Here is a 27,902-nt window from a genome sequence, read left to right as displayed (position 1 = left end):
ATAGAAAATGGCACTTTTGTAAATTTCCGTACATTTTGACCTCCTCATTTATAATAAAAAGGGTAAAAGTGTAAGGCCAAAAATTTGAAACGTAAAAAATTTATGAGAGTCCCTATTCTATGCCCAACAATTTATGAGGGTAAAAGTGTTTAAATGGATGATTCATAAAAGAGGTTTGTTAGAATTTGGTTGTACGTAGCTATATATCAAATTTTGAAACATAATTTAAAAAAGGTGATAATTTATATATAAAAAAATGAATCTATAACTTTCTCCATTTAATTGTTCTTACCAAAAATATATAAATCTTTCTTTTACTAATACCCTTGTAATAAATAAAGGATAAAGAAATAGAAAATATGTGATTGGTTGGATTTATTTCTCGCACTTCTCGCTCTAATAATATTTTTGAAATGAATCTAATCATATATATATATATATATCACGCACTCATAATAATATAATAATAATATTTCTCACAAACAAGCCGACGAAAAAAACATCTCGCCCAACCCAATTTCGCCCCATTTGTCGCCCTCGGGGGCGGTGTTCTCGTCCAATTTCGTCCATTTTCGCCCAAATTTGTAGCCCACCACGGGCGGCCTAAATAGATGGTCCAACTATTGGACCATATTACATGATAATGACGCCTACAAGTTGTAGGAGTAGAGTTAGAGAGTGTATGAGTTACCGTTTTAAAAGAAAAAACCTACACAGACAATGATTCAGAAGTTACATTTTCATGGCATGACAAATCGAAGCAAGGTTGTGTTCTCTTTCACATTTCATCAAACATTTTCTTCTGGACCACCAGAGAGTCTCTCATAACCATCATGATGCTTATCAACAGGAATGCACTTCAAAACAACTGCAATGGGCATGCTCACAAAACCTATTGCAATGCTGAGCAACCACAGGTCCCAACCTAGGGGCACAGTGCTTGCAAAAGTACCAAGAAACTCAACGATGATGATTTGGAAAACAACAGTCGAGAACATCACACCGATGAAGACCCAACTGCTCAACATTCCACGAAAAATGTTTATCTCGTTGATATCTCGGCTGTTTACTTCGTTAAATACCTACAAAAAAAATGTGCCGAAAAATAATTTTTATTAAATTTTTTTTTATATCATCTTATTGTTACAAGTATAATTTAATAGAGCAATTTATGAGGTCTTTATGCATTTGAATTAGAGGTGGCAGATGGGTTGGGTTGGGTCGAAACGGGTCATGGGTCAGAACGGGTTAGGGTCGAAACGGGTCACTTAAAAAATGGTTGTTTTGGTTCGGGTCGGAACGGGTTAGGGTCAACAGGTTCGGGTTAGAACAGGTCAAAACGGGTTTGGGTCAAAACTCGTTTAAGTAATTTTTCATTTCATTTCAGCACGTAACAGCTCGTTTAAGCGATTTTTCATTTCGTTTCAGCGCGTAACAGCTCGTTTAAGCGATTTTTCATTTTGTTTCAGCGCGTAACAGCTCGTTTAAGTGATTTTTCAGTTCGTTTCAGCAGGTAACAGCTCGTTTAAGCAATTTTTCATTTCGTTTCATCGCGTAACAGCTCGTTTAAGCGATTTTTCAGTTCGTTTCAGCGCGTAACAGCTCGTTTAATTGATTTTTCAGTTCGTTTCATCGCGTAACAGCTCGTTTAATTGATTTTTCAGTTCGTTTCATCGCGTAACAGCTCGTTTAATTGATTTCAGTTCGTTTCATCGCGTAACAGCTCGTTTAAACGATTTTTCAATTCGTTTCATCGTGTAACAGCTTGTTTAAGCGATTTTTCAGTTCGTTTCAGCAGGTAACAGCTCGTTTAAGCGATTTTTCAGTTCGTTTTAGCATCTAATAGCTCGTTTAAGCGATTTTTCAGTTCGTTTCAGCACTTAACAGCTTGCTTTAGTGATTTTTCAGTTCGTTTTAGCATCTAATAGCTTGTTTAAGCGATTTTTCAGTTCGTTTCAGCACTTAACAGCTTGCTTTAGTGATTTTTCAGTTCGTTTTAGCATCTAATAGCTCGTTTAAACGATTTTTCAGTTTGTTTCAGCACTTAACAGCTTGCTTTAGTGATTTTTCAGTTCATTTCATCACTTAACAGCTTGTTTCAGCATGTTTTTGTTTCGTTGTTGTCGACTTTTCAGTTTCGGTTAATTTGTCGATTTTTTTTGAACGAGGACAACGGACGAAACGTTTTACTTTTTTTATATTTTTTGTTTTTGTTTTATTTTTTGAGTTATGATTTTTTTTATATTTTTTTTGAATATTTTTTGATGGTTTCTATTAAGATCAAAATCCCTCAAAAAAATTCAAAAAAAAGAAATAAAAAATCATAATTCAAAATATAAACGAATAACGAAAAAAGTAAAAAAACTAAAATATTTTCGCCGTTATCCTCGTTCTTCAAAAAAAAAAAAAAACCCGACAAATTAACCGAAATGTCGACGAAAACGAATCAAAAACCTTAATCGACCAGTCTAGTGCGAAAACTCAAAAGAAACCGAAACCCAACCTGTCCAATGCTAAAACTCGTGTCGGCACGACAGCTGATCCGAGCTGAAACCTAAACCGATATCGTTCCAATCTAAAACCCGTTTCAACCCAAACATGTCACTTTTCCTTAAGACACTAACCCACATCGACCCATGTAGTTAAATTTGTCAACCCATTTTGACCCAAAAATAAGAATGTGGAATTTCACGTAACCCATTTTGACCCATTTAATTAAAACCTATGACCCAAATCAACCCATTTGAATTTTAAAACATCCCAAATTGACCCATTTGGAATGGTTTGGGTCAAGGTTGCCACCCCTAATTTGAATATACTTCATATCATGTATCAACTATTTTGATCTGTAACTTTATTGGTTTTCAGTTATAAACACTTAAAAATACTTTCTGAACGAAAAATTATTTAAAACGTTTATGAATTAAAAGAACATTTTGGACAACTTTCATCCATATAAGCTGCTTTTTAGGGTGTCAACTGTGTCGGGCTCACGGGCTGAACTATTAAACCCGAACAAGACCCTTATATTTATCTGTGTCAAAGACACACCCGACCTGTTTAACCCATTAAGATAATTGAGTCAAAAGGGCGGTCAGTCAACCATTTTAATTAGACGGGTCAAACTAAACACAACCCTTTTAATCCAAAGGGTAAAATATGCTAACTCAAAACAGTTTCTAGATTTTTTAAATTATAAAACTATACCTGACAGAAAACAAAGGTGTTGAATATGAAAGTATTGAGAATAGCAGTTGCATTATCTCCATGCAAATTCAGAATGGGCTTTCCAGCAAAATTCAACACAAATAGAATAGCCATCTGGTAAACACTTTGACCAATAATATTCCTCCACATAGTCTTTGTGATGAAACTTTCGGTTCGCAAAACCGGCTGTCTCTTCATTAGCCCGTCATTTGGCGGTTCAGTAGCCAGTGCTAATGCACCCAAAGTGTCCATGATCAGGTTCACCCATAGCAATTGCACAGCAGTTAGGGGAGCAGACCCTGAAAAACAACAGACAAAAGTGTTTCGGGTCAACCTAACACCACACGATTTGTTGATCATTTATCTAGCCCATACATTAGGGTGTGCATGAATCGGTTTGAGTAGGAAACCAAACCAAAAACCAAAAGTTCGTTTACGAGTTTTTGAAAATCATTCAGTTGGTTTTTTTCGGCTTTACCATTTGGGCATGAAATTTTAGGGCAAAAAGAATATCGGCCCGCAATGATGAACTTGGGCCTAAATCATTTTATAATTAATTTAGGTTATGCTATTTATTTCATTCTTTTAATTAATTAACCAACATTTAAAAGAAAAATGAAATTCTGTAAATTTGGTTCGGTTTTTCTGTTTTACTCACAAGCAAATGCGAAACGAAATTCAGTTTTTACAAACAATAATGAATTTAGTTTTAAATCTTTTGTTAATTAATAATTAATTGATTATCATACATTTGGGCTAAAGTATAGGTTACACTATCTGTTAAATTCTTTTAAATTACTTACATTTAAAATAAATAATGAAAATCCACAAATTTGGTCCGGTTCGGTTTTTTCCTGTCATATTTACATGCAAAACCGAAACCGAACCGAAATTCAGTTATTACCAAAATATAAAAACCAAAGTGTCGGTTTTTGTTTGGGTTCGGTTATTTCGGCTTTCCTGATAACAGATCGGTTTTTTGGTTTCATGCAGATAAAGAAAAACGCACCTGTGATGCATGCAGAAACAAAGTTTATCATCAAAGCAACTATATTAACTGTTAACTGAAACTGCACAAACTTTTGAATGTTTATGTAAACTGCACGTCCCCATTTGGCTACTTTAACAATTGTTGCAAAATCATCATCCATAACAATGACATCAGCTTGTTCTTTAGCAACCTATGGATGCATGACACATGGCGTACCAGATTCAGAATTTAATATCTGAATTATTTGAAACAGAAAATAAGAGATGCCAAGTTACAAACCTCTGTTCCTGCTATCCCCATTGCGAATCCAATATCTGATTCGTGCAACGCGGGTGCATCGTTTGTCCCATCACCGGTGACTGCAACTACCTCGGATAAAGCCCTCAAGTCCTTGACCAACTCCAACTTATCTGTTGGTGATGATCTGGCCATGACCTGTACATGTGGAAAAGCATGTAAAAGTTCAGTACAGGCAGTTAGATGACTCGGTTGGGCTGACCCGTTAACCTGTTGTTTGTCAAATTGGATTTGGGGTGAAAATAGGTTACTTTATAGTATGAACGCAGACGGGTCGGGCTGACCCGTGGAAATTTTTTTGTTCAAATGGATTCAGGCTGAAAACAGGTTACTTTCTAGTACTGGTGTAAATGTGTCGGTCTGGCCCACTAACCCCTTTTTGTCAAAATTGATTCAGGTTAAAAATGGGCTACTTTTTAGTACGGGTGCAAACGAGTCGGTATGACAACTGACCTATTTTGTCAAAATGGATTCAAGTTGAAAACATGTTACTTTCTAGTACAGTTCAAACGGGCCGGGCTGATCCACTAACTCCTTTTGTTAAAATGGATTCAGGTGGAAAGCGGGTTTAACTTCTAGAACAGGTGCATATGGGTCGGTCAGACCCACTCAGCCTTTTTTCTTGTCAAAATGGATTCAGGCTGAAAACAGGTTACTTTCTAGTACTGGTGCAAATGGGTCAGTTAGGCCCACTAACTTCTTTGTTCTTTATCAAAATGGATCCAAGTTGAAAACGGGTTACTTTCTAGCACAGGTGCAAACAGGTCGATTGGGTCGCTAGCACTTAGTTGTCATTCTTGGAAAATTTAATGTGTCGGTTATAACAGAAAAACAACATTGGTTAATATAACTACCAAAATTTTAACGATTTAGGAGGTTGTATGCTTTCAAATAGCCTTGGGCCTTTTAGCCCATTCAACCCAATTTAAATATTTTAAACCGGTTAGAGATAAAACACAGGCCGAATTGACCCATTCTGTAAATGTGTCAAAATTGCTACCTCTATAATCTAGTTTCCTTCATAAATACTTCTAATTGTTTTTGTTATATAATAATGTGTTGTACCTGAATCAATGGTGCAAGTCTTTTCTTTTCTTCATCAGTTTTATTTCTAAATTCAGGTCCTTCAATAGCAACACCATGAGTAAGTATACCACATTCTTTCGCAATGGCTCTAGCCGTATTTATATTATCACCCGTGACCATACGCACAGTAATACCAGCATCCAAACACGTCTTAACCGCCTCGTTTACCCCTGGTCTAAGCGGATCCTTAATACCCACAACGGCAATCAAAGTATACCCAAAGGCAGGAATGCCTTTTTGCATATCAAACTCACCGTCCACATCAACATAAGCCAAACAAAGAGTTCTTAAAGCCTGATCCGCAAACTCGTTAATCACTTTTGTAACGGCCTTTGCTTTCTCATCAGTCATTTCAACCGGTTCTAAACTCTCATCTATAATCTTGTCACACATTTGCAATACTATTTCTGATGCACCTTTGCAAAATGCACGTATTTGCCCGTTAGGTAAACGGGTAATAACTGACATATTCTTTTTCTTAGAATTAAACGGCTCCATTTTTAGTAGTGTAATCTCACTACGAACGGTACCAAAATCACCACCTAAAAGCAAACCAAATTCCAATATTGCTGATTCAGTTGGAGTGCCCAAAATGGATGTTTGACCATTTGCACCTTTGACCACTTCAGACACTGTACATTCAAATATACACTGTAAAAGAACGGTTGACACGTTTTCATGTAACGGTAAACGTTCTTTAACAACTTGTGTTTGACCAGATACCCATAATTTTTCAACCACCATATGATTGGTTGTTAAAGTCCCGGTTTTATCCGTGCATATGCAAGTAGATGAACCCATCGTTTCACAAGCGGATAAATGTCTCACGAGTGCTTTATCATCCATCAATTTCTTCATTGCAAATGCAAGACTTAACGTGACAGCTAACGGTAATCCTTCTGGTACTGCAACAACAATAATTGTAACCGCAGTCGCAAAATAGTCAAGAATACTCAACGCATCACTCATAGTCCAGCTCGAAAAATCATTTCGCATCGCTTTGTCCACAAGAAACCTCACAATCAACACGAGAAAAGTCAACACTGCAAACACTAGCCCGATCTTACCAATAATCGTAGCCACACCGTTTAACTTCACTTGCAATGGGGTCTCATTTTCACTGTCGTCACTTAATGTTTCCATTAACTTTCCCCATTCGGTTCGCATACCAACCGCTGCAACGAGCATTTTAGCCGAGCCGTCTTGCACTTTGGTCCCACCGAGAATAAACGGTTTTTTCTCGTCTATATGCACAGCTTCACTTTCACCAGTTAAACTCGATTCATCGATTAACAAACTGTAACCGGATATGAATATACCATCAGCAGGAACTTGATCACCAATGGATAAATGAACAATATCTCCAACAACCAAGTCATAAATTGAAACCTTTTTTCGACACCCATCACGCGTTACTTGAGACAAAATCTTTTTCTTCTCTTTGTCTAACTCTTTAAACTGTAAAGATTGTCTGTAGTCACTCACAGCAGTAACTGTAACCACTAATAAAATACTTAATAATATTCCTAACCCATCATATAATCCATCCGGAAAGCCTTCGGTTGCGAGGCCAACACCGATTGATACGGCACCACAAACCATAAGGATGATTAGGGTTAGATCATGAAGAGCTTCCCATACAAACATGAAGAAGCTTTTAGAGGGTTTTTCAGTGTATTTGTTGGCACCATAAGTTTCCTGTCTACTGGTCAACTCTGTTGACTTGACTCCTTCATCTATGTTGACTTGTACTGCTTCTGCAACTCCTTTGACTCCACCAAGGGATCTTAAGGTTTTCACACGGTAGTTTTGAACCATGGATGCAAGTTTGTCTGGATCATTGTGGAAGTCGGAAGCTTTTGCTTCTTCTGGATGATGGTTTGCAGCATGACCAGCTGTGAATGCAGTTTTCAGGTATTAAGATCATATACAGTAGTGTATAATTCAAGAAACATGATATCTTCAATAAGTTAATGACTTTAAATTTGCATGAAAGAAAGCATCCTAATGGGAGTCCTAATGTTATACAACAAGTGAGCTTGCCTTCTAACTTATACAGCTTTACATATGTATATACGAATGCAATATCCGGCATTTGGGTGTATCATATGAAAGTATTTTAGACTCAAAATAACAAAGATCAGTTTATTATTAGAGTTGAGTTATGTTGCTTACTAGTGTAATTGGGTTGTTTAAGGGTGCTAGAAGAAAATTATCCTTACTCTAAGGTAAACTTAAATGAGAATGTAGCAATGGTAAGCATTTCTTTGAGCTAAAACTCAAGTTTATGAGCTACTTAAAAGTTCCTAAAATAATATGGACATATGGTTAAATTATGGAAATTTTAGTTTATATGGGCTTTGAGTAACTTTTGTGAATGAGTAAATTGGTTAAAATTCTCGAAACTCCATTAATGATGTACATGCTATGTATGAATGTTTGGATTTTTGGGTAATCTAGTGACATGTTGTAAACTAAAGATAATGGGCAAATCTTGGTGAGTATTAAATTTAGTAGATGTTAACTTATGTAACTAATAGAGTTTGGCAAGTTGTAGGATGTATCTTAAGTTGAAGTAAACACATGCACAGCGACCATAGGTCAAGATTTGGGATAAAGGACTTAAAGCGGAATGTAGGTGTTAAGGTATTAATATGAGCCCCATCAGCCATTATAGATGTCTTATAATTTGATTATGGTAGGAATTAGTTGAAATGATCAACTGGAGGTGATATGAGTTGTTGATATGCTTAAGACTTGTATAATAGGTGTGGAAATATTGACTTCAGAAAGTCAACAAGGGGAAGAACGCAAGAAATCGAGAATCCTATGGGTGAAGATGAGTATACGTGACCCATGAGTAGGAACATACATGCATGAATTTTATGTGGTGTCATGAAATTTGATTATATCGTGTGATTTAGCCCTGGATCAACGGTAAGGATAATCCCATTTGATCAGTGTATGGTATGCCAGGGTGAGTTGTGAATTAATGTTACCATGATCACTCATGTATGTTATCATATATACTCAATTAGCATTAGCTAATTAGTTGTTACTCATAACATTTGAGAAATGCCGGTTGTGGCAGTGGTTACAAAATATAGAGACTTAAACTACCATGTTTTAAGAGTAATTGTGATTTACGTAAATAAATAACTTATGTCTGATATTACGCAAGTTGGGTATCATGTGCACGTGTTCAATGTTTTGAAAAATTTGGATCAATCTCTGCAGTAAAAAATCTGTATTGAGTCATAAAAAATGCAGGTGTTGCAACGTAGCATACCATCAATAAACCGCAATGCTGCTCTCATAGCCAGGAAGGTAACCCGAAGACTATCCTGACAAAGGTGAGACATGAAAGAAATGAGAGAACATACTAATTTGCAAGTTAGGATTAGCAAAAACTTAAAAGTTAACTAGAGTGAAATGACTATTAACTGTAAAGATTCGTTTTTTTATTTAAATAAAAATAAAAAACTTAAATTATTTTATCCAACAAGCAGGTCACCTAACTATCTGCACTATCGCTATTAAAATCACTTAACAACTATTAAGGGTATTTTATAACCATTTTTGGAACATAAAATAAAACAAAATACAATTAAAACAAATTTCAAAATATTAAAGTTTTTATGCACCCCTGTCCACTTACTTTTCCAACTCACTTACTGCATTTAATGTAACTAAATCAACAAATAGTTAAAAATTAAAAATTACAAGTACATATAGGAAACTTCTCATATACACAAGTACATATAACTCATTAAAAATGTTAGGAAACTTCTCATATACACAAGTACATATAACTCATTAAAAATTAATGGACCATTTGGGATGGTTGTTGATGTCATCATGTGACAATATGAAAATTCAATACATATGAATATATGATGGATCAGTTCTTCCAAGTTCTATCTATAGAAAGAAAGGGTAAAATCTTTTTTAAATTTTGAAGGGGAAAAAAACTAGCTTTTGCCCCACATATGGGTCCAGATGCTGGTGGTTCCCCACCCAACTTGCAATTAACCATGCCGGTAATATTATATTTATAAAAGTTGGCTGCGAATATAATAATACCAACCATTTGACTTTAACGGTAAAGATTCGTTTTTTCATTAAATACAAATAAAGAAACCCTATACCGTCACACAAAATACAAAGAAAAGAATATTAAAAAATGTACCCAAAATTGACTAGATCTCTAATTATAATTTGAACAAGTCCAAAAAAAACGATATTAAGACATTGAAATTTTCTTTTTTTCTATGGATTCCATGATAAGCACGACAATGAGCAAAGTTGACAGCGAGATATTATTCAGTTAAAGAGAGCATAGTGTGTGTGATATATATATATATATATATATATATATATATATATATATATATATATATATATATATATATGTATATGTATATGAGGCTAGAACACCATTGCACTTATAAAACAAAAGGAAAATTGGATTGTAATAATCCCAACTTAATGCAGTTGGCCGATAATAATCCCAACTTTAAAAATAGCTGTCACTGGTCCCAACTTTCACACTATTTGTTTTCATTGAACCTCCGCTAAAGTTAAAAAAAACTTAACGACGTTAAGTTTTTTCCAAATTTCATATTGATTTTTTAGGGCTTTTGATCGGAATGAGAATGTGAATCGATTGATGTAAAACTTAACTTGAAATGGTGCTTCAAACAGCTTGATTTTTGTTAATTAAAAGTTTAAACACCGGAATTGAAGCATCTTTTAGTCGTTTGGACCACCGTTTGGAGGTAAGTTTTACATTAATCGACTCGTATCCTCATTCCGGTCAAAAGCCATAAAATATCAATTTGAATCGAAAAAACTTAACCCCGTTAAGTTTTTTTTAACGGTGATCCAATGAAAACAAATAGGGTGAAAGTTGGGACCAGTGACATCTATTATCAAATTGGGATTATTATCGGCTAAATGCATTAAGTTGGGATTATTAAAATCCAATTTTCCAAAACAAAAACCTACAATTTACTAACTGGGCGTCATATATCACAAAACGCCTCATTTTGTAGCCACTCAACTACACATAGCCTAATATACATGATTCCCAATAATCCTAGAAAAATCAAGGGTCTAGATCGAGTGAACAAATTGACCCTAAAATATTTAAGTTAATAAAAAAAGTAAAATATATATAACCTTTTGTATTATTTGGGCCTCTCAACGATGGCCCCATTCTTGAGGCTAGAGGTGTATAAAACCGGCTTTTTAGTCAAGCCGAACAGGTTTGAGTTTTGCATAGTCAAAACCGTTTTTACCCAAACCAGTTCGGTTTGGTTTAAAACAGGCTTTAAGCGGTTTAAAACCGGTTTGAGGCAATTTGGTTAAGTAAAACCAGGTTTGATTGTGAAATGAGCTAACAAGTATAGGAACAGGCGGTTCGGTTTTAGAACCGGTTTGGCTTAAACTGGTTTTAGATATGAACCCGGATAACCGGTTTTAGAACGGTTTTTTTTTACAACTCTACTTGAGGCGGCCATACAAAATCTGCTCTTTAAATCTAGCTATAACATAAAATCATTAAAAAAATGACTGTAAAATAAAGTAAATTCACTATACACTTTATTATTATCAATCAATTTTTTTTCTTTTAAAATATCAAAAAAGGGAACCTTTATCCTAGAATACTTTGTGAAACAAAGTTATAATCCACCAAAGTTATAATACATAAAGTGAGCTTGCACCTTATTTCAAAAGCTTTATTTATTTGGTTCCTTTTGCAACTGACGAAAAATACATGTAACTGTACGACGATAAAGAGCTAACGCTCCTTCAACGCGCATTCGCTTTAAATATCTCCCCACCTTCTTTCTTTGATTACCTTTTTGTTTTTCAAGTTTATCAGTCAATTAAAAAATTATTTAATACTTTTTTGTATGTTCACAACTGTTTGGTCTTTTCTTAATTTTTCAACTAAGTTTTTTTTTTCCTTATAATAAAACGTTTAAAAAATTATAAAGTCGTTTTAGTCTTTTATTTACTTTGTTAGTTGACTTTCCAATTTGCGTTGTATTTTAAAAATCGTTTATAATATATATGATACTTTTATATAAATTTTTGTAAGACGTTTTCTTATTTGGCTTTATGGTTTTTGTCTTTCATTAATTATTATTTAGTCTACATATAGTCTTTTAAATACTTTTTCTAAAGTTAACACAAAAACAAATGTAAATAGCAAGCCTAGATAACATTTTTAAGACAAAAAGATTAGTCTAATTATTGATTAAGTGATTTAAAACAAATATAAAAAAATGTGTAAAAGGTGAGCTAGATTAAGATCAACTAACAAACAAGTAAGAGTAAAAAATTGTTTTTTTAGTAACTTATGAAACCGTAATTAAAAAATTTCATCACACTTTGTTAACACATTGCTAACCAACGGAATCAAATAAATCACAACTTATCTAAACAAGTGGTTTCCGAAAGAATATATAATAAGAAACCAGTAAAATTCAATGATCTAGTCATCTAACCTAAAAATAATTTGATCGATAAAGCGACGTAAAATAGACTAAAAAGAAATTAACGGAGTACAATGGGCCCTAAAAGCTAGGTGTCTTTTTTATATTAGTACTCGTTAGAATATGTTGAATTATTGTGTTTCCTCAATAATGTCTACATAAACATAAATTAATCTCAAAATGTCCATTGTCAATGAAAAATTGGAGTATAATAAAGAGCAATAATGATCTAAATTTCATTCATATATGCTCTATACCAGATTACCATCTATTGTCAAACAAAATAATGTTCCCTATAATAATAGTGACGGAAATTTTCTAAAATGTCCATTTTAAATAAGATGATTAAGGTTTTGTCCATAACCATCATAAATTCCCTAATTGTTCATGACTAATACTGTCGGATCATCTCCTAAACTTGCCAGTCTCACTTATTTTAAACATGTGTCATACATATCGTCGGACTCTTATATATACGGTCGACCTTACATATTATACCGTTGGAAGACGGTATATACCGCCGGCCTTGCAAAAATTTAGGAAATGATTTAAAAAAATAAAGTATTTTACAAAAGAAATTATTAAGTTAAGATCCGACGGTGTATTTGTGAGGCCTACATTATATACAATCTTCTGACGGTCATAAGTAAGGCCGACGGTATAAACCACACGAGACAAGTAACTACTGGTTTAAAATAAGTGAGTCTAAAGAAGTTGAAGTTTAAAAGAGGAGCCAAGGTTATTGGTAACAGACATTTTGGGGATTTTCCTAATAATAATAATAATATAAATAATGGAAAATCAACAAAAAGGCCTTGTCAGTTTTCAACCAGAAATCAGTAAAGTTAACGTCGTTAATTAATCGTTAATCGGTAGTAGGAGTGTAGGACCAGTTGACAGTAGCATTCACCGATGAAACCGATAAACTTTACTAATTACTTATTTTCCACACACACAGAAACTAACTAATCAAATCACAGATCTGAAAGCATCAGCAGTGTGCATCGGAAGGTAAATCATTATGAAGAGAAACTGAACCTTGATTTCACACAATCTGTCATTATGAAGAGATCTCCGTTTGAGGTCAGCTACATGCCGGAACCTTCGCCGGTGGTTTTTGACGAGCGTGACGGCTTTCCGCCAGTTGCGGAGGGCGTCCTCCGACGGATGCTTGTGCGGAACATGAAACTCCTCCGATAGATAGCGTTCCACCATTGCTGGTGACTGCCGGCTGAGAGTTGACTAGGATTGGAGAAAGGAATCGGAGTTTATGCGAGTGGATGGATGGAGAAGAAACAAGTGGAGGATTTAAGCATTAGTAGGACAGGGGGCCCATGTATTTAATTACAAGAAAAAAAATGTATGAAATAAATTAGTCAAATATTTGATTGATATTTTTAGATCCAACTTCAAAATGTATTTACACTGTAAAATTTAAACTATTTCTCTGCAATGAGTTTTCTTTTTTAACGGTGTCTAATGTCGTTAGTTTTTGATAACATGACAAATAAAACGATGAGTAATAAATAATTTAAAACACTCTTTTCTTCCTCTCTCTCTACGCAAAACCACCACTCCACTAAACCATCAATAAACCACTCTAAACCGCCACTATACGACCAATACAATCTATTTCATCATCGTCTTCTGCCTTTCTTCTCGATTCCAAAATCTTATTAGCCAAAAATGATGATCTGTACAAAGCAAATTTAGATCTCATTTTTAAAATCGCATTTTTTGGAAGTGATTTTGTATTCTGTTTATCAACATCATCACCTCTTATTTCACTTTCAATTCACTTCGCTTCAATTTCTAGATTCACGCAGTAATTGGATCGGAATAATAATAATATACATATCCGTAATAATCGTAACCACTTAGTAGTTTCAAATTTCGAACTGACTGGTGGACGTGACTTTAAGGTAAGAACGTTCCTAATTAGTCATGTGACCTTTATATATTTTGCGAACATTGGGTGGTTTAGTGGCGGTTTGGGATGGTCTGGTGGTGGTGTAAAGAGAGAGAGAGAGAGTATTAAATTACTTTTTTATTGTTTTATTCATCATATTGGCATTCATGTTGTAAAAAACTAACAAAGTTAGACTTCGTCTGAAAAATATCGATATGTGATAATAGGTTGAAAATTGAGACTGCCTTGATATATTTCTTAAGTTAGACTTAAAACATTGTAGTAAGTCAACATTAAGATTATTAAAATCCAATATACCCTATATTTATTGCACTAAATCATAGCACCTTACTCTTACTTTTAAAAGGTCTTTTTTCTCAAAGGTTTGCTTATTTGAGTTGGATGTGTACAAATAGCATGTCTCTTGAAAAGAAGTACTCATAATTAATTTTCAACATGAGAGTATAGTTAAATTAAGGAAAATTGGATTTAAATAATCCCACCTTTAATGGATTGCCAATAATAATCCCACATCCGGTATTTCTCGCTGGCAGTCCCACATTTTCAATGTTTTTTGTTTTATAAACCAGCGTTAAAAAAACTTAACGGGGTTAAGTTTTTGCTGATGTGGCTGGTGTGTTGGTAGTGTCATAATCCTACATGGCTTTTCCCTTTTAATCCTAAAATGCAATTACTATATTGATCCTACAAAAACGGGCTGCAGGGGATTCGAACCTGCGCCTCCAGCCCCGCAGTCAACACCCACATGCATAAGCCAACTGATCTAAGCGATCCTTTGATAAAAATCCAGAAACAGAACCTATATAACCAGACATTCGCAACCCATAGAGTATTATGAACCCTAGATCATCAATCGGCTAGGTCGTTATTTGATTGGCCGATTGAAATTAGGGCTATTAAAGAGTGAATGACGACGAACACAAATGTATAATTAGTTACCTATAAAGATGATTGGAAGAGGGTTAATTTGATCCCGGCAGTGACGGCGGAAGGGGCTCAAGAACACGCATCAAAACATCAATGATAATATAATTCATTATAGGGTAACTGTAGGCGATGTATGTGAGGTTCTTTCTGAAAGTTTAATTGAATTATTATGAACAATATAAATTATATTGATTAACAGGTTACGTCGGTTCGTTCAAACGAGTAATACGAATCAATAATTGATCTCATTCCATGTTTATGGTGTCGATGGGCTCGTTACAGTATGCATAAGGATATGCAAGATTCAATTTCTAAGTTTAGGACGAGAATTATAGTACAAGCTAGTGATTTGGGTATCCGGGTTCCCTAATCGGGTCGCGGGTTTGGGTCAGATCCAAGTTAATAAATCTGGATAATAGGATTTAATATAATAAAATATAGTAATTGCATTTTAATCCCAAGGGAAAAGCCATGTAGGATTATGACACTGCCAACACACCAGCCACATCAGCAAAAACTTAACTCCGTTAAGTTTTTTTAACGCTGGTTTATAAAACAAAAAACATTGAAAAGGTGGGACTACCAACGGGAAATACCGGAGGTGGGATTATTATTGGTCAATCCATTAAAGGTGTGATTATTTAAATCCAATTTTCCTTAATTTAACTATACTCTTTTTGAATATTATATTTCTTAATAATAAAGAAATATTATTTTGTCTATATCCTTTGTATGTAAATGCTTACGTTTCTTAATCAAGAAGAAACAATAGTTTAACTATAACCTTTGCTTAAGAAAAATTATTTTATGCTTAATTGTATTCAAGGTTCGGGCTATACCTCCGACTATGGTCTAAGCCATTTATAATAATAAAATAATAACTTAGGCAGAACCCCTACCTCGCACGGTTATTCGGAGTTAGATATTCCTAAGTTTATACGGGCAACACTTCTACTCTATGTACGTTTATTAAGGCGTTCTTGATCAACCTTTCTTGGCACGCAAATCGAGGTGATATTCAGGTGTCATCGGGTCGTTCACATTACGAAGCGGAATGTCGGTTTAATTTTTGGTGGCACGCATTTCGAGGAAAACATCTGGCATGGATTACGAGGTGATGATTTTCGGGTCGGTGTCACGCAAAACGATGCTCGTCACGTAAAACGAGGTAGAGAAAGTGTAATTCTAGAGAGAGAGAGTGGAGAGGTGTGTGCGCAAATGAGCCGTGACCCATCATATTTATAGCTGAATTCTGGTCCTATCGCGATACGCGATGGGCCTTTTCTTTACCTGCGTCGCGTATCGCGACGCCCCTTTTCTTGAGATCACGCCACGTGTCGCCACGTGGCCTGACACTTCTGCCACGTGTCTTGTCATGCTACCATGTGTCACCTAGGTGTGACACGTGTCCCTGAGTCATCACTGATCATCGCTATACACGATGGCCGTGTTCTTGGACTTATCGCGTATCGCGATGGGTCCTTGGATATTATTTTTCATTTATTTTGTTCCTTGTCTTTTATAGCTTGTCACGTCTAGGTCTAATTCTCATTATCCAAAAATATTAAGGCGGCTCGCAGCGATGCAAGCGTGCGAATCAAGGCGCCACATTGCGCCCAACGCCTTTCGCCGTCGCGGTCGTCCTCGCCCGAGCTCGAGCCCGTGCGCGTCGGTTGCTACGCACCCTTCGCTAGGACCACTTGGTGCATGATATGCATAAAAAAATATAACTATGGAAACTTTACTCCTTATAAAGAGCTTCCATTTATTTACCACTTTCTATGTGGGATGTGATTTATATTCCTTATTTATACCCAAGTAAAGTGCTTTCACTTTCTTACATCTTTCTATGTGGGATGGAGTTTTCTTTTACTTATTTCATTCTTATTTCGTTCATGTGGGAAGACTTAACTTAGGAAATATTTTTATTTCCTTATTTTCTTATATTTCCTTATTTAATATTTTCTCATGACTTGTCTTGATATTATTTTTTGATCCCTCAACTTTCCTAAGTTGTCAAATTTAGATCTAAATTTTGGGGATGTTACATCTTCATTGTTAATGTTCGACGTCAAACCTCAATGTGGTTTACACGACATAGGGTCATTGTGCGTGGGGGTCTCCCACATAGTACTACCCATACGATCTATAGGCTCACTCCCTGAGTTAATGATTGCGTAATTTACAGCGAGACAAAAACATGGCAGAAAACACTTATTGATAAATATCACACCATAAGTAAAACCAGCATGTATCCAGCCCAAAAAGTTTAAGTAAAAAGGGCAACACAAAACTCACCTCAGTCCGTATGTAATATGTATATGAAAATAATCAATGAGCTTTCACTATGCTAGAAATCACCAAGTACGCCTAGTATATATATTAATCAACAATAAGTTATCGAAGACTAATGTAAAATTCACTTTTGGTATTGTGTACTGGTTAATTCTAAATGTTTTCCAACGCATTTGGTTCTCAATGAGTGACGTTTCCCTTTATGGGAAGTTTGTACTTAAATACTTAAATACCTTGGTTCGTTTGTCAGGTTTCGATAAAGTTTCCATTTTGAAAAGTTCGGGTTTTAGTAGGTTTCGGGTTACCAAATTACCATAGAAGTTATATATACATTTCATTGATATAAAAATTTTAATGATTCTTATTTAAACAACCATGCCTTGTGTTTGCAAAAGTTGACAATATCGGTTAACCAGTGTTGTCGTTTTTTAACGATATGTCTTCAAAGAATAGTTGCTCTTTTAAATAAAACTTCAAATTTTCTTGAAACATATATTACAAAAAATGTGCTATTTCCAGGTCTGATTATTCAGCAAGTTTGGTGTTTTATAGTTTTAGTACCCGCACTTCGTTTTTCGTTCGTTCGGCAAAAATCGGGTTAAAGACTTAGTTAATTTTCGTAAAATAAGTAAACACTCAAATTATGGTTTTTTAAACTTATACTTATTGTTATAAATCAGAAACTTCATAAGTTTGTATTTTTCAAGATGCTTGTTCGGTTTATGTCGGTTCAACCGTAACTCGCGTTTAAACGACCATTATTGACAAGAGAATTGTTGTATCTATCAAAAAAGTTTTATACCATTATGATAAAGTGTTTTAAATATAAATTTCTGAAAAATATATATGTTTCATTTTTGAAGCATTTTAGTCTTTGAAAGCCGGCCCGTTTTGTTTTAAACGAAACAATAATTTTAAACTTGTAAACAAACCCTTTTTCTAAGTCCACATTTCCTAATATATTTTATAACTTATATTTGACTATTTTAACTTAAAAGTTTATGTTAATATATTTTATAAAAATTTGTGTTCGGTTTGTGTCGGTTAACCCATAAACTGCGTTTAATTAACTATCATTGGTAAAAGAAGGTGTAATATGTTGCATGGCTTATTTCTTAGTTAAGCGAGTTACAAAAGTTTCGGTTCGGATGGTTTTTAATACACGGTTTAGTATTAGTTTTTGGTGCTTGTTCACTCCATCTCAAGGAGATATACAAACGTGTTTAAATTCAGCAAGCTAGTAGACATTCGCAGGTTTTACAAGGTTCATAGTCACGGTCGTTTTTGAGATAGTTCATGCAAATAGAATATAGATGACAACTTCCGGCTTTGCTTTCGAGGGTTACGGTTAGCCACGAGATGCTAACCATGTTAGAGGTTTATAAAACTCATTATTCTTTCTGTAAAACTTGGTGTTAAAACTAGTTTAGTTTATCAAAGCGTTTGTTTTATTGATTTGGATTTCACACATAAGAATCAGGTTTTTGAGTGGATATAAGTGGTTGCTTTTGAGGCTCCTCCATGCTGTTGCTTCTGACCAAGACATACACAATTGAAGTCCAAGGAAATAGGAGAAAGAATCAAAGGATTTGGAGTTCATTTGATACCTCAAATCAATAAAATGCGGACTGGTAGCACTGCAGCTTCGACTCCGGCACGGTCCTGAAGAAAGCATCAGTTGGAGGTCGAATACTCTCTGCAATGAGGTGAAACTGATGGGGATCTTCTTGGAGGTCTTCAAGGTTAATTTTGGAAGTGGAATGACATATTTTGGTGCAATTATGAGTGACATATATACGAGTGTGAGAGTAAGAGTGACGAATTCTAACAGATTTGCATAAGTGTTGGAAGAGTTTAAAAACAAATGAAAAAATGAGTGAGAGGGCAGGTTAGTGTTTCATTGGTGGACATATGCATGAGACTCTAATGGCCAAAATTCTTTGCATGTGATGTGTGTGGATGAACATTTGCATGTAAAGTGAGTGGTCAGGATTTGAAAGGCATGGATTTGGATTGAGGAGAGGTGTGGCCGGCTTGTAATATTGATTGTGTGTATATATTTTAACAAAAGTTTTGTTACAAAGGAATTATTTGATAAGTGAGATCATAGCATGCAATATTAGTGGTTTATGGGCATGTATCAAATTTTCTAACTGGCTATAGTATTAACCGAAAATTAGAAGATGAATATGGTGACAATTTCGGGTGTATCATTCGTATATTTTGTGTTTTAGTTTGATTAAATATTATGTGTAGGTTTGTATATATATTTGGCTATATTCTTTTAATAAAAATAATTCCCTTTTCATAATCGGTTTTGCATATGTATCACACTTGTTGATATATAATTTTCTCATGTATAAAAGTTTGTTTGTAATATATGTGATGACTGATTTATGTATGTATGATGTTGGGTTCGAGTGTGTTCGGGTTAAACATGCGTTGGGTTCGAGTGTGTTCGGGTTAAACATGCGTTGGGTTCGTTTGATTAATTCAAGCTGAGCTCATGTTACAGAAAACGGTATTATTATCGGATTTACCCCTATCTCCATCGGGTTCTATATAATCATTGGGTCATGCCCATTAGCTAGAATTTCTTCGATTCGAGCCCAACCCATCAACGAACCATTCGTTTCGACTATTCGTCCAACATCACACTTGATATTTAGCAGTAGGATATTCTCTTAAATTTTTTTTTTGCCCCATTTGTAGGGTTGTTACACCTTATACTTAAACAATGTTAACTACATAAATGTAGTTAAAAAGGGTATAATGAACATTTTTACTCAAACTTAATAGAAAAGTTAATGGAGGTTACCTTTAAACCCTAAACTTATTACAAAACTGAAATCATAAACCTCAAACTTGTTACCTTTAGCGTTATACTTCAAAGGTGTTACTCTGCTCAAACTAAATGCACTTATGTGTAATTAATTATTTTTCTTATAGTAAAAACATTTTCGGTACTCTATAATAACTAGTTTTATACCCGTCCGGTGGACGGGAAACTTTTAATGACATAATTATTTTATAAATTTTTGTTTTCAAAATGCAACATAAATTTGGACGTGTTTTAGAATCTAGTTCCATTGGCATGCACATATCTAGCTCACCCTTGTTTTGGTAAATTACACTTGCATGATCTTAACTTTACAAGTTTTAGTCATGGTAAAAATATATAATCAAACATTTGACTTTCTATAACTCCCTCCTGATCCAGTTTTCAATCTTTGAGTTTTATCTTTGACGTAATTTGCTTATTTGAAATAGGACAACCTTCAATATGGTCTTTTACATTTCTATGCTTACTCAATAAGTTGTACATATAAATTCCATCCCAAATGATTCTGCACCAAATCACTTTTTGGCCAGCTTGAACCTTTTTCATGGCTTCATCCTTCCATCTCGTGATGTTATCTATCTATATACTTGTGAGCTTTATCAACTTATCAACTATATACCACATACTTGTTACATTTGGTTAGGATGAGTCCAAAATGACCTACCTGTTAACCGGTTTAAAATCGACCACTAATGAAACTTAATTGATCTCGTTTACAGGTTAAAAAAACAAACAAAGTACAAGATTAATTAATTTGTTACCATATAAGATAATGGACCTCATTAGTGTATTAGTTATGTACGAAACTATGCATTCATTTTCTCTATCTTGACGTGTGCAGCATATATCTTTGATCCATACTCTTCAATGCTCCACCCGGTTACGGTATTGAGAGTAGTATAATTAGCATTCTTGTACCGACATAATCAAACCTAGCATGCAACAACCAATATTCAATCATACATGGAAATAAAACAAAAAATGTTAAAAAGAAGTTGCTTTGTAACTAACCAAAATATCTATACTATATATAATACAACAAAAAAGGGCAAATTAAGACACTTATTTTTAAGTAATTTACAACACTTAAAGCATGAGATACATGTGTTAGTAAGGGTAAACATGTCTTTTAAACACAATCTATTCAACTTACAAGTTTGGTCCCTCATCTTTAACCATATTATGTTTTAAATTTAACTTGTAAACTAACTTCATACCCATGATTTTTAAACGACTATAGCCTTTTCATACGTTAATATTTTTATAAACAAATTGTACCATAAAAACGAGCATTTTATTCTCTTTAATTTGGATATGATATTGTTGTAATTTTTTTTCATTTTAAATAAATTAATATGTTACGTATGGGTGTTCAGTGTCGGTTTTGATGGTTTTTAAGTTAAGCTTGTGAGTCCAACCGTTAATACTGATTTTTTGTCGTCCAAAACCAAACTCAACAATTGAAAGTTGAAACCGAATCGTTACTAACGACATGGTTCCAGTTTGGTTTTACAGTTTAAACTTTAATACTCCCTCCGTCCCATTATAAGTGTCGTAGTTTGATTTTTCAAGTCTTTCTTGTTTAACTTTGACTGACAATATTTTTGTTTGTGTTATATAATACTTGATGTAAAATGTATGAATGGATTAAGTTTTAAATGTATTTTACATTGATATAATTTTCATCAAATATTATTTGACACGAACAAAAATATTTACGGTCAAAGTTGCAAAAGAAAGACTTAAAAAGTTAAAATAGAACACTTATAATGGGACGAAGGGGGTAATATATTTAGTTTAAATAATTAATAATTTAAATGTACCATCAATTTTAACTAAAAACCAATTTGATATGATACTTGAAATGATCGTAAAAAAATGATAATTTTTGCCACATAAATGGTAAATATTAATGGAAGACCCAGGACATGAAATAATAACAACAAAGATCACAAAATGAATCATACTGCAATTACGTTAATTTGAAGTTGTATAGCAAAGTTATTTGTAATAAAAATATTATGTTCAATTAAATTTTAACTATATCTAATATATATTACAAAACATATCTAATAATTAATAATAAAAAACATTAAAATGCATTCAACATTTACAGTCTGGTTTGGTTTCATATGGCCGGTTGCCAGTATAATCCACGAACCAACCGTTCACTACGTTTTGAAATTTTTGAAACCGACCAACAAACCGAAAGTAAAAAAAGAAAAAGAAAAAAGAAGTCAAACCAATGACCGGTTTAAACGATTTCAAGGTTTAAACCGAACCATAAACACTTATATTTGTTACGTGATTAACAAGTTCAAACACCCGCTGCATCGCGCGGGCACCCGTCTAGTATCTACATATGTGCTTCTATATTTGTGTGACTGTGTATTCGGTACCACGTCATTGATATAATAAATTGTGAATTCTTTGTCAACCCAACTTCTAAATTGGAAACCTACATCAACAACAGATCGACTCACTCAACTTTCATTGTAATGATGCCATAAGCAAGTAATGAAGTACATCAAAATAAACAATAGATCAATAAAATACATTTGAAAGTTACAAATAATTATTTTATATGTGACAGTCTTAATAAATTCAATACCTACATTGTTGTTAAAAATGACTCGAGTAGTAGCAGTATCGCCTCCTCATGGCTTGTGAACTCATCTCTAATTCACCAATTGTAAAGCCTGTAGATGAAGTTGATCATAAAAGGAATCAGATCAAATAAGGATACAAATCAGAAATTGCTTCAAGGATGTTGATGCACCGATTTGATTCGATTCTCTGAGGTTATCATATCCATTTCACACAGAAGTGCGTGTGAGTTTTGTGACAATTTAAGCTGTGAGACATTCATCATCTTTCGTTTTTTATATTAGAATGATCGAGAATCACCAACGACTTTAAAATGACATAGTTAAAAAACAAAATCTTATTTTACCTTCAGTTGTGTTTCCTATCACGGAGGCAGGCGACAATCGTTGGACGGCTTCCGTGCTTCCATTAGGAGAGAAATCTGGAACGATTGTGAAGGTAGGGGTGTTCACTACATGATTTTGTAAAAAAATCTAGTAGTTGGTAATTGATTTGCGTTTGCATAGGAAAAGAAAGAAATAGTGATGTTTTGAAAAGTGTATATCGTAGGTGATACAGGAGAAGAAAACGATTGCAATGTTCTCCAGTTAGGGTTTATGGGCGAACGTGGGGAGGGGAGGGGAGATCGTGTGTAATCCGCGACATATCAACAGCAGGGATGATAATTGATAACTGTTGCATCAAATCAGGAGGGTGAATAACCTCTGCAAACCGCTTCTTCTAGAAGGTTTTTGTTGAGTTTAAACGGCTGAGATTAAGTTTTGAAGACTTTAAACGGCCAAGATCATCCTAAAAGTTAGTTTTCTTATTCGGGAACAATATAATATATAATTTAACTCAAAGTATATATATATTTTTTTAAATTAATTTTCATTTTAAAAACCGATCACATCTCTTCAACTATTACTGTTATCTTTACAACTAGTACTTAACCCGTCCGGTGGACAGTAATATCGACATGAGAATATGACGGCTCTATTATTCTAAATAAAGGACAATTGCATGTTTAAACCCTAATATATGATATAGATATCAAAACAGTTATAGTAGACATTTAAAAAAACTTGACATGCCAACGTGGGAATGTGACGACTATATTAAATTAGTAACATGAATGAGCAGAAGACATGTCAGAATGAGATACTAAGGTCGTAGGGAGTACTAAGTGTATACATGGTTGTATTTTGTTTTGTTAACCGATATTTTTTGTTTTTTTTCTCTTCACTAGTTTTATACGTGTCCGATGGACCGGCATTTTATTGTCATATTGTCAAAGAAAATCTTTGTATTCTAAACAAAACTTCTATGGTCTTTAATCTCTTCTTCAAACTCAGCAAAACAATCAATAACGTATCCTTAGATTAAATCTTTCCGAATTAATAAAATTCAAACTTAACCAAACTACTATAATGTCACACTTGATAATAATCATGAACCAAACAGCTTGTTATGTTTCTTGCTACCAAATATTTGATATACTTTTGTTACAAAATAATAATAATTTGCATGTATATCTTTTGATAATTGATAATTCTTTGTCTTCCGAAGGGGATTCAGTTTAAAGGCACTTATTCCTTGGCATTAGAGCATTCTCATCCCATTCTCCATTACTATCTCTATAATTATACTAAAAATACTATATTTTTCTCTCCTGTTTAATTAAATAATATTTTTTATACCTTTATCATTACAGTTTTCTCTCTCCTCTACTCACAACCAATCCAACAAATATTAAAAAATAAATAGTGACAAACAATGTTCCCCAAATTTACAAAAAATCACTACATTTCTCTCTCCACCCTATAATTTACACTCACAATCACTCACAATGTCACCCTATAATTTACAAACTTCTCTCACATAAATATGGGGAACGGGATGAGAATGCATCACCACAAATGAGATTGGCATCACCCAAATATAATAATTATTTTTATTTTTCATTACCATTAAATATTAATTGATATATAAATTAACACATTTGTGTACTGATTATGTCATATACCCGGCATTTTAATATTCAATGACTAAAGTATTTGTTCTTTAAGTATGCTCGGTTTGGTTAACCCAAAATTAGGCCAATCCAAAAAAACATTGTATAATAATACAAAAAAATAATTAAACCACCAAAAATGATAACGAGGCCACCTTCACAACCTTCTGTCCTTATGTTGTAGTAAGGTATACCTAATAACCATGAACCACTAAAAGTCTCAAAATTCAAAATAATTTTACACTTGCACACTTTCAGACGTTACTCAACCGACCCCCACGGCCCACCACCATCCAAATTTGTAGCATATGGACATTTCATAAACAAAGGGGAAAATATGATACCGGTAGTCGACAAAAGATAGACCCTTAGGATGCAGCAAGTATAGAAGAAAGGTGCACACCCCTACTGAATGGTAATTTTGATCACCCTAAAAAAAACTTTTATGAAAAGAATATTATTAGACTATTTATAATCACTTGTTCATTATATATTGGTCAAAAGTGTATATAATAAACCTAGTAAACATCTCTTGTATAATACTATCCCCTACTTACAATTTGACTTTTACTTTAACTTTGCAACACTCCACATCTGGTTTGCATATCCATACGGGTTCTTGCTGGTCCAGTTCCACTTGTTGTCGCTACACGCCTCCCCAATCCCATTCTACGCCATTCTCTGCCATGTACACATATCAAATCTTAACTCTTAATTGATGTAAAAAAAGAACATGTGGGACTATGCTTATTTCACTTTTTGAGTTGCCAGTTAAACCATTTTCAGCCAATATGAAACTTATGAGTTACAAACTTACAGTATAGCTGCAAGATTACATAATTATGATATTAACAAATACCATATTAGAGTTTATTCTTTAGATATCAGATTATTAGTGAAGAAAAAGCACCTTGATGTTAATAGATCTCTTTGGATCACATCAAATTTGTGTTGCCCATCTATCACAACAATCCCTAAGGAAATAAATTCCACCTTATCAACAATTAAACTGTGGGTCCAAACTCCAAATCACCAATGCAATTTCTCCACTTTGGAGACCCTGCAAGTCGAAAGATTCCCTCATTTACGGAACAATTCATAGAGGAGCAATATACTCATATTAATTGGTGACATGGGCTTATACCTCACAAATTAGACGGGTTTTTTTTGTAGGAGTTGAGCCCGTTAACAACACCTCAGTAGGAAGCAGATTTCTTGACTTGTTCATTATAAATCTTAATCATTTGAACATACACGTCAAATTCAAAGGCTCCCTTCCTTTCCGCCACGAGAAAAAACAAATCGCTTAACGCCCCATAGTTGACTCATTGATTGCAAGATCTTTTAGTCCAGCCAGAATAATTAAGCTAAAAAAGTTATATATAATACATTACCATAATTCTCTACTAAAACACCAAAGTTTTCAGCAAAAACCATATTATAAACCACAGATAAAAGTTTCACCCAGATTTTATGCAATATCAGACTAAATTTCATGATTTCAACTCATAATCATATTTAAAAACAATCAAAATGATCAAATGGCAATAACATGGTCAAAGCACAACCAAACACCACTAGTTGAACAACCACCTATTTATTATTGATGATAATAATTAAAAGAACATACACCTAAGTATCAAGAAAACGTGTCTGCATACTAACCATTTGCATCAAATATATGTAGGGAGCTAATGATTAAAAAACACGCAACCAAAATTAAAAAAAGAAAAGTAGTCATACTTGAAATACATGGTAAAGAGAACTATACGCAAAAATTTAAAAGTGGATAGATACATTCAAATGATTGCATTGTACTTATTACAGAAATGATTATTTATGAAACACACAGATACCCACCCAAACCAATTTATCATTTTTCAATAACTTAAATATGAACTTAAAGTTTGTAGAGAACTTTGATAAAACCGGATCAAGCAAACCATTTTTCCACGTTTTGGTTTGTAAAATTTCAAATCGTTGTTAGAAACTTACTATTTACGGATCCAATGTTGACCCGTTACACGACCCATTGCTTTTCAATCCCTCTTAGTGTTAATATTTCATCGTAGCATAAGATCCATCGTTGTTTACCCTTCGTGTCTACAACCCTCGTCACAACATCTTCATCCGACCTTTATTAACGTTCTAGTCAACCTTCAAGCCATTGACGTTGTCTAACCAGAAATATTTTACTGTTTTGAAATTTAAAATTTCATCGAGTATAACCGTTATTCGTTAATATTCAACTTGACTTGCAGACCCGGGCCAAACACATTTGTTACGTACTATATTATGCCTACGTGCCAAAGATAATGAAACATAACAAAAAGAATTTTTTCATCCCTCCAAGAGAATTACAGACATCACTATCAAATCAGTTATACTTATATGGGGGATCCCCCAATGCGATGATGAAGCTAATGAAAACCCGATAAATGTAACATTATGCATTGAAAATGTTCTATTGGACCTAAGGAAACCTTTTATCGGGGTTGCATTCCAAGCAGTTGTGTTAGGCCTAATGTAACATTTTCAAGGCATAATTCAATCTTTTTTGAAAGTGTTAGTCATTATTATTTAAAGGCAACATTTTTATTGTGCAACTTTTTTTTATATTTTAATGCAACATTTTTATTCTTAAAATGAAAAAGGAGATACGTTTGATATCTTTGGTTGGTGAAACTTTCGTTCTGTCTCAACTTGCTAGATATGTTCTGGAGATGCTGATTTTAATCTAGCATCCATGTTAGCTTCTAGCACCGGCCAGTGGTAGGGTTATAGATTATAAATACAGAAACTCACTTACACGTAAAATTATGTTAAGTCATTAGTTTTTGTACAAGATTGGCTGCGAACTACATTAACGTATTCACAAGATTTTCAAGTTTATTGAGTACAATTAGAAGACTTAGTTGATAGTTTGGAGTAACGTAAGAAAGTAATAATGCTCTTATTTTTTAATATATGGTTTACTTTTACAGAAATATTAATGCATGTATCTTTTTTTCTTTGTAGAAATGAAAACAGAAAAGACTTTTTCACATAAAATGAATATTAGAATTAAATTTCATCAAACCTATTTTATTGTCAAATTAAATCTTTTGAACTTTTCACCACTTTAATTAAAGTTTTTGGTTAAACATTTATTATATCATTGACTCGTATTTAATTGATGGATAACTTGGATTATATCATTTTGTTAAGTTCTTGTTTTTTTTAAT

The 27,902-nt window shown here is 33.8% G+C and overlaps 1 protein-coding gene across 1 annotated transcript; it reads right to left on the bottom strand.

Annotated features, from left to right (window-relative positions):
- Window positions 1-668: 668 nt before the first annotated feature.
- Window positions 669-13,428, bottom strand: LOC143581539 (putative calcium-transporting ATPase 11, plasma membrane-type). The gene is made up of 7 exons (XM_077064305.1): window positions 13,123-13,428; window positions 8,871-8,925; window positions 5,561-7,476; window positions 4,478-4,633; window positions 4,217-4,388; window positions 3,208-3,506; window positions 669-1,082 (listed from the first exon to the last, which is right to left on the bottom strand). The coding sequence occupies exons 1-7, from the start codon at window positions 13,297-13,299 to the stop codon at window positions 789-791; spliced, it is 3,069 nt and encodes a 1,022-aa protein (XP_076920420.1). The 5' UTR covers window positions 13,300-13,428; the 3' UTR covers window positions 669-788.
- Between the last annotated feature and the right edge of the window lie 14,474 nt (window positions 13,429-27,902).

The sequence above is a fragment of the Bidens hawaiensis genome, unplaced genomic scaffold (genome assembly GCF_021521415.1).
Source record: "Bidens hawaiensis isolate Kalapana, Puna unplaced genomic scaffold, B.hawaiensis_p1.1 tig00031096_1, whole genome shotgun sequence".
Taxonomy (NCBI): Eukaryota; Viridiplantae; Streptophyta; class Magnoliopsida; order Asterales; family Asteraceae; genus Bidens; species Bidens hawaiensis.
The sequence above is the reverse complement of the archived record's forward strand: the minus strand, read 5'-3'. Positions and strand labels throughout refer to the sequence as shown.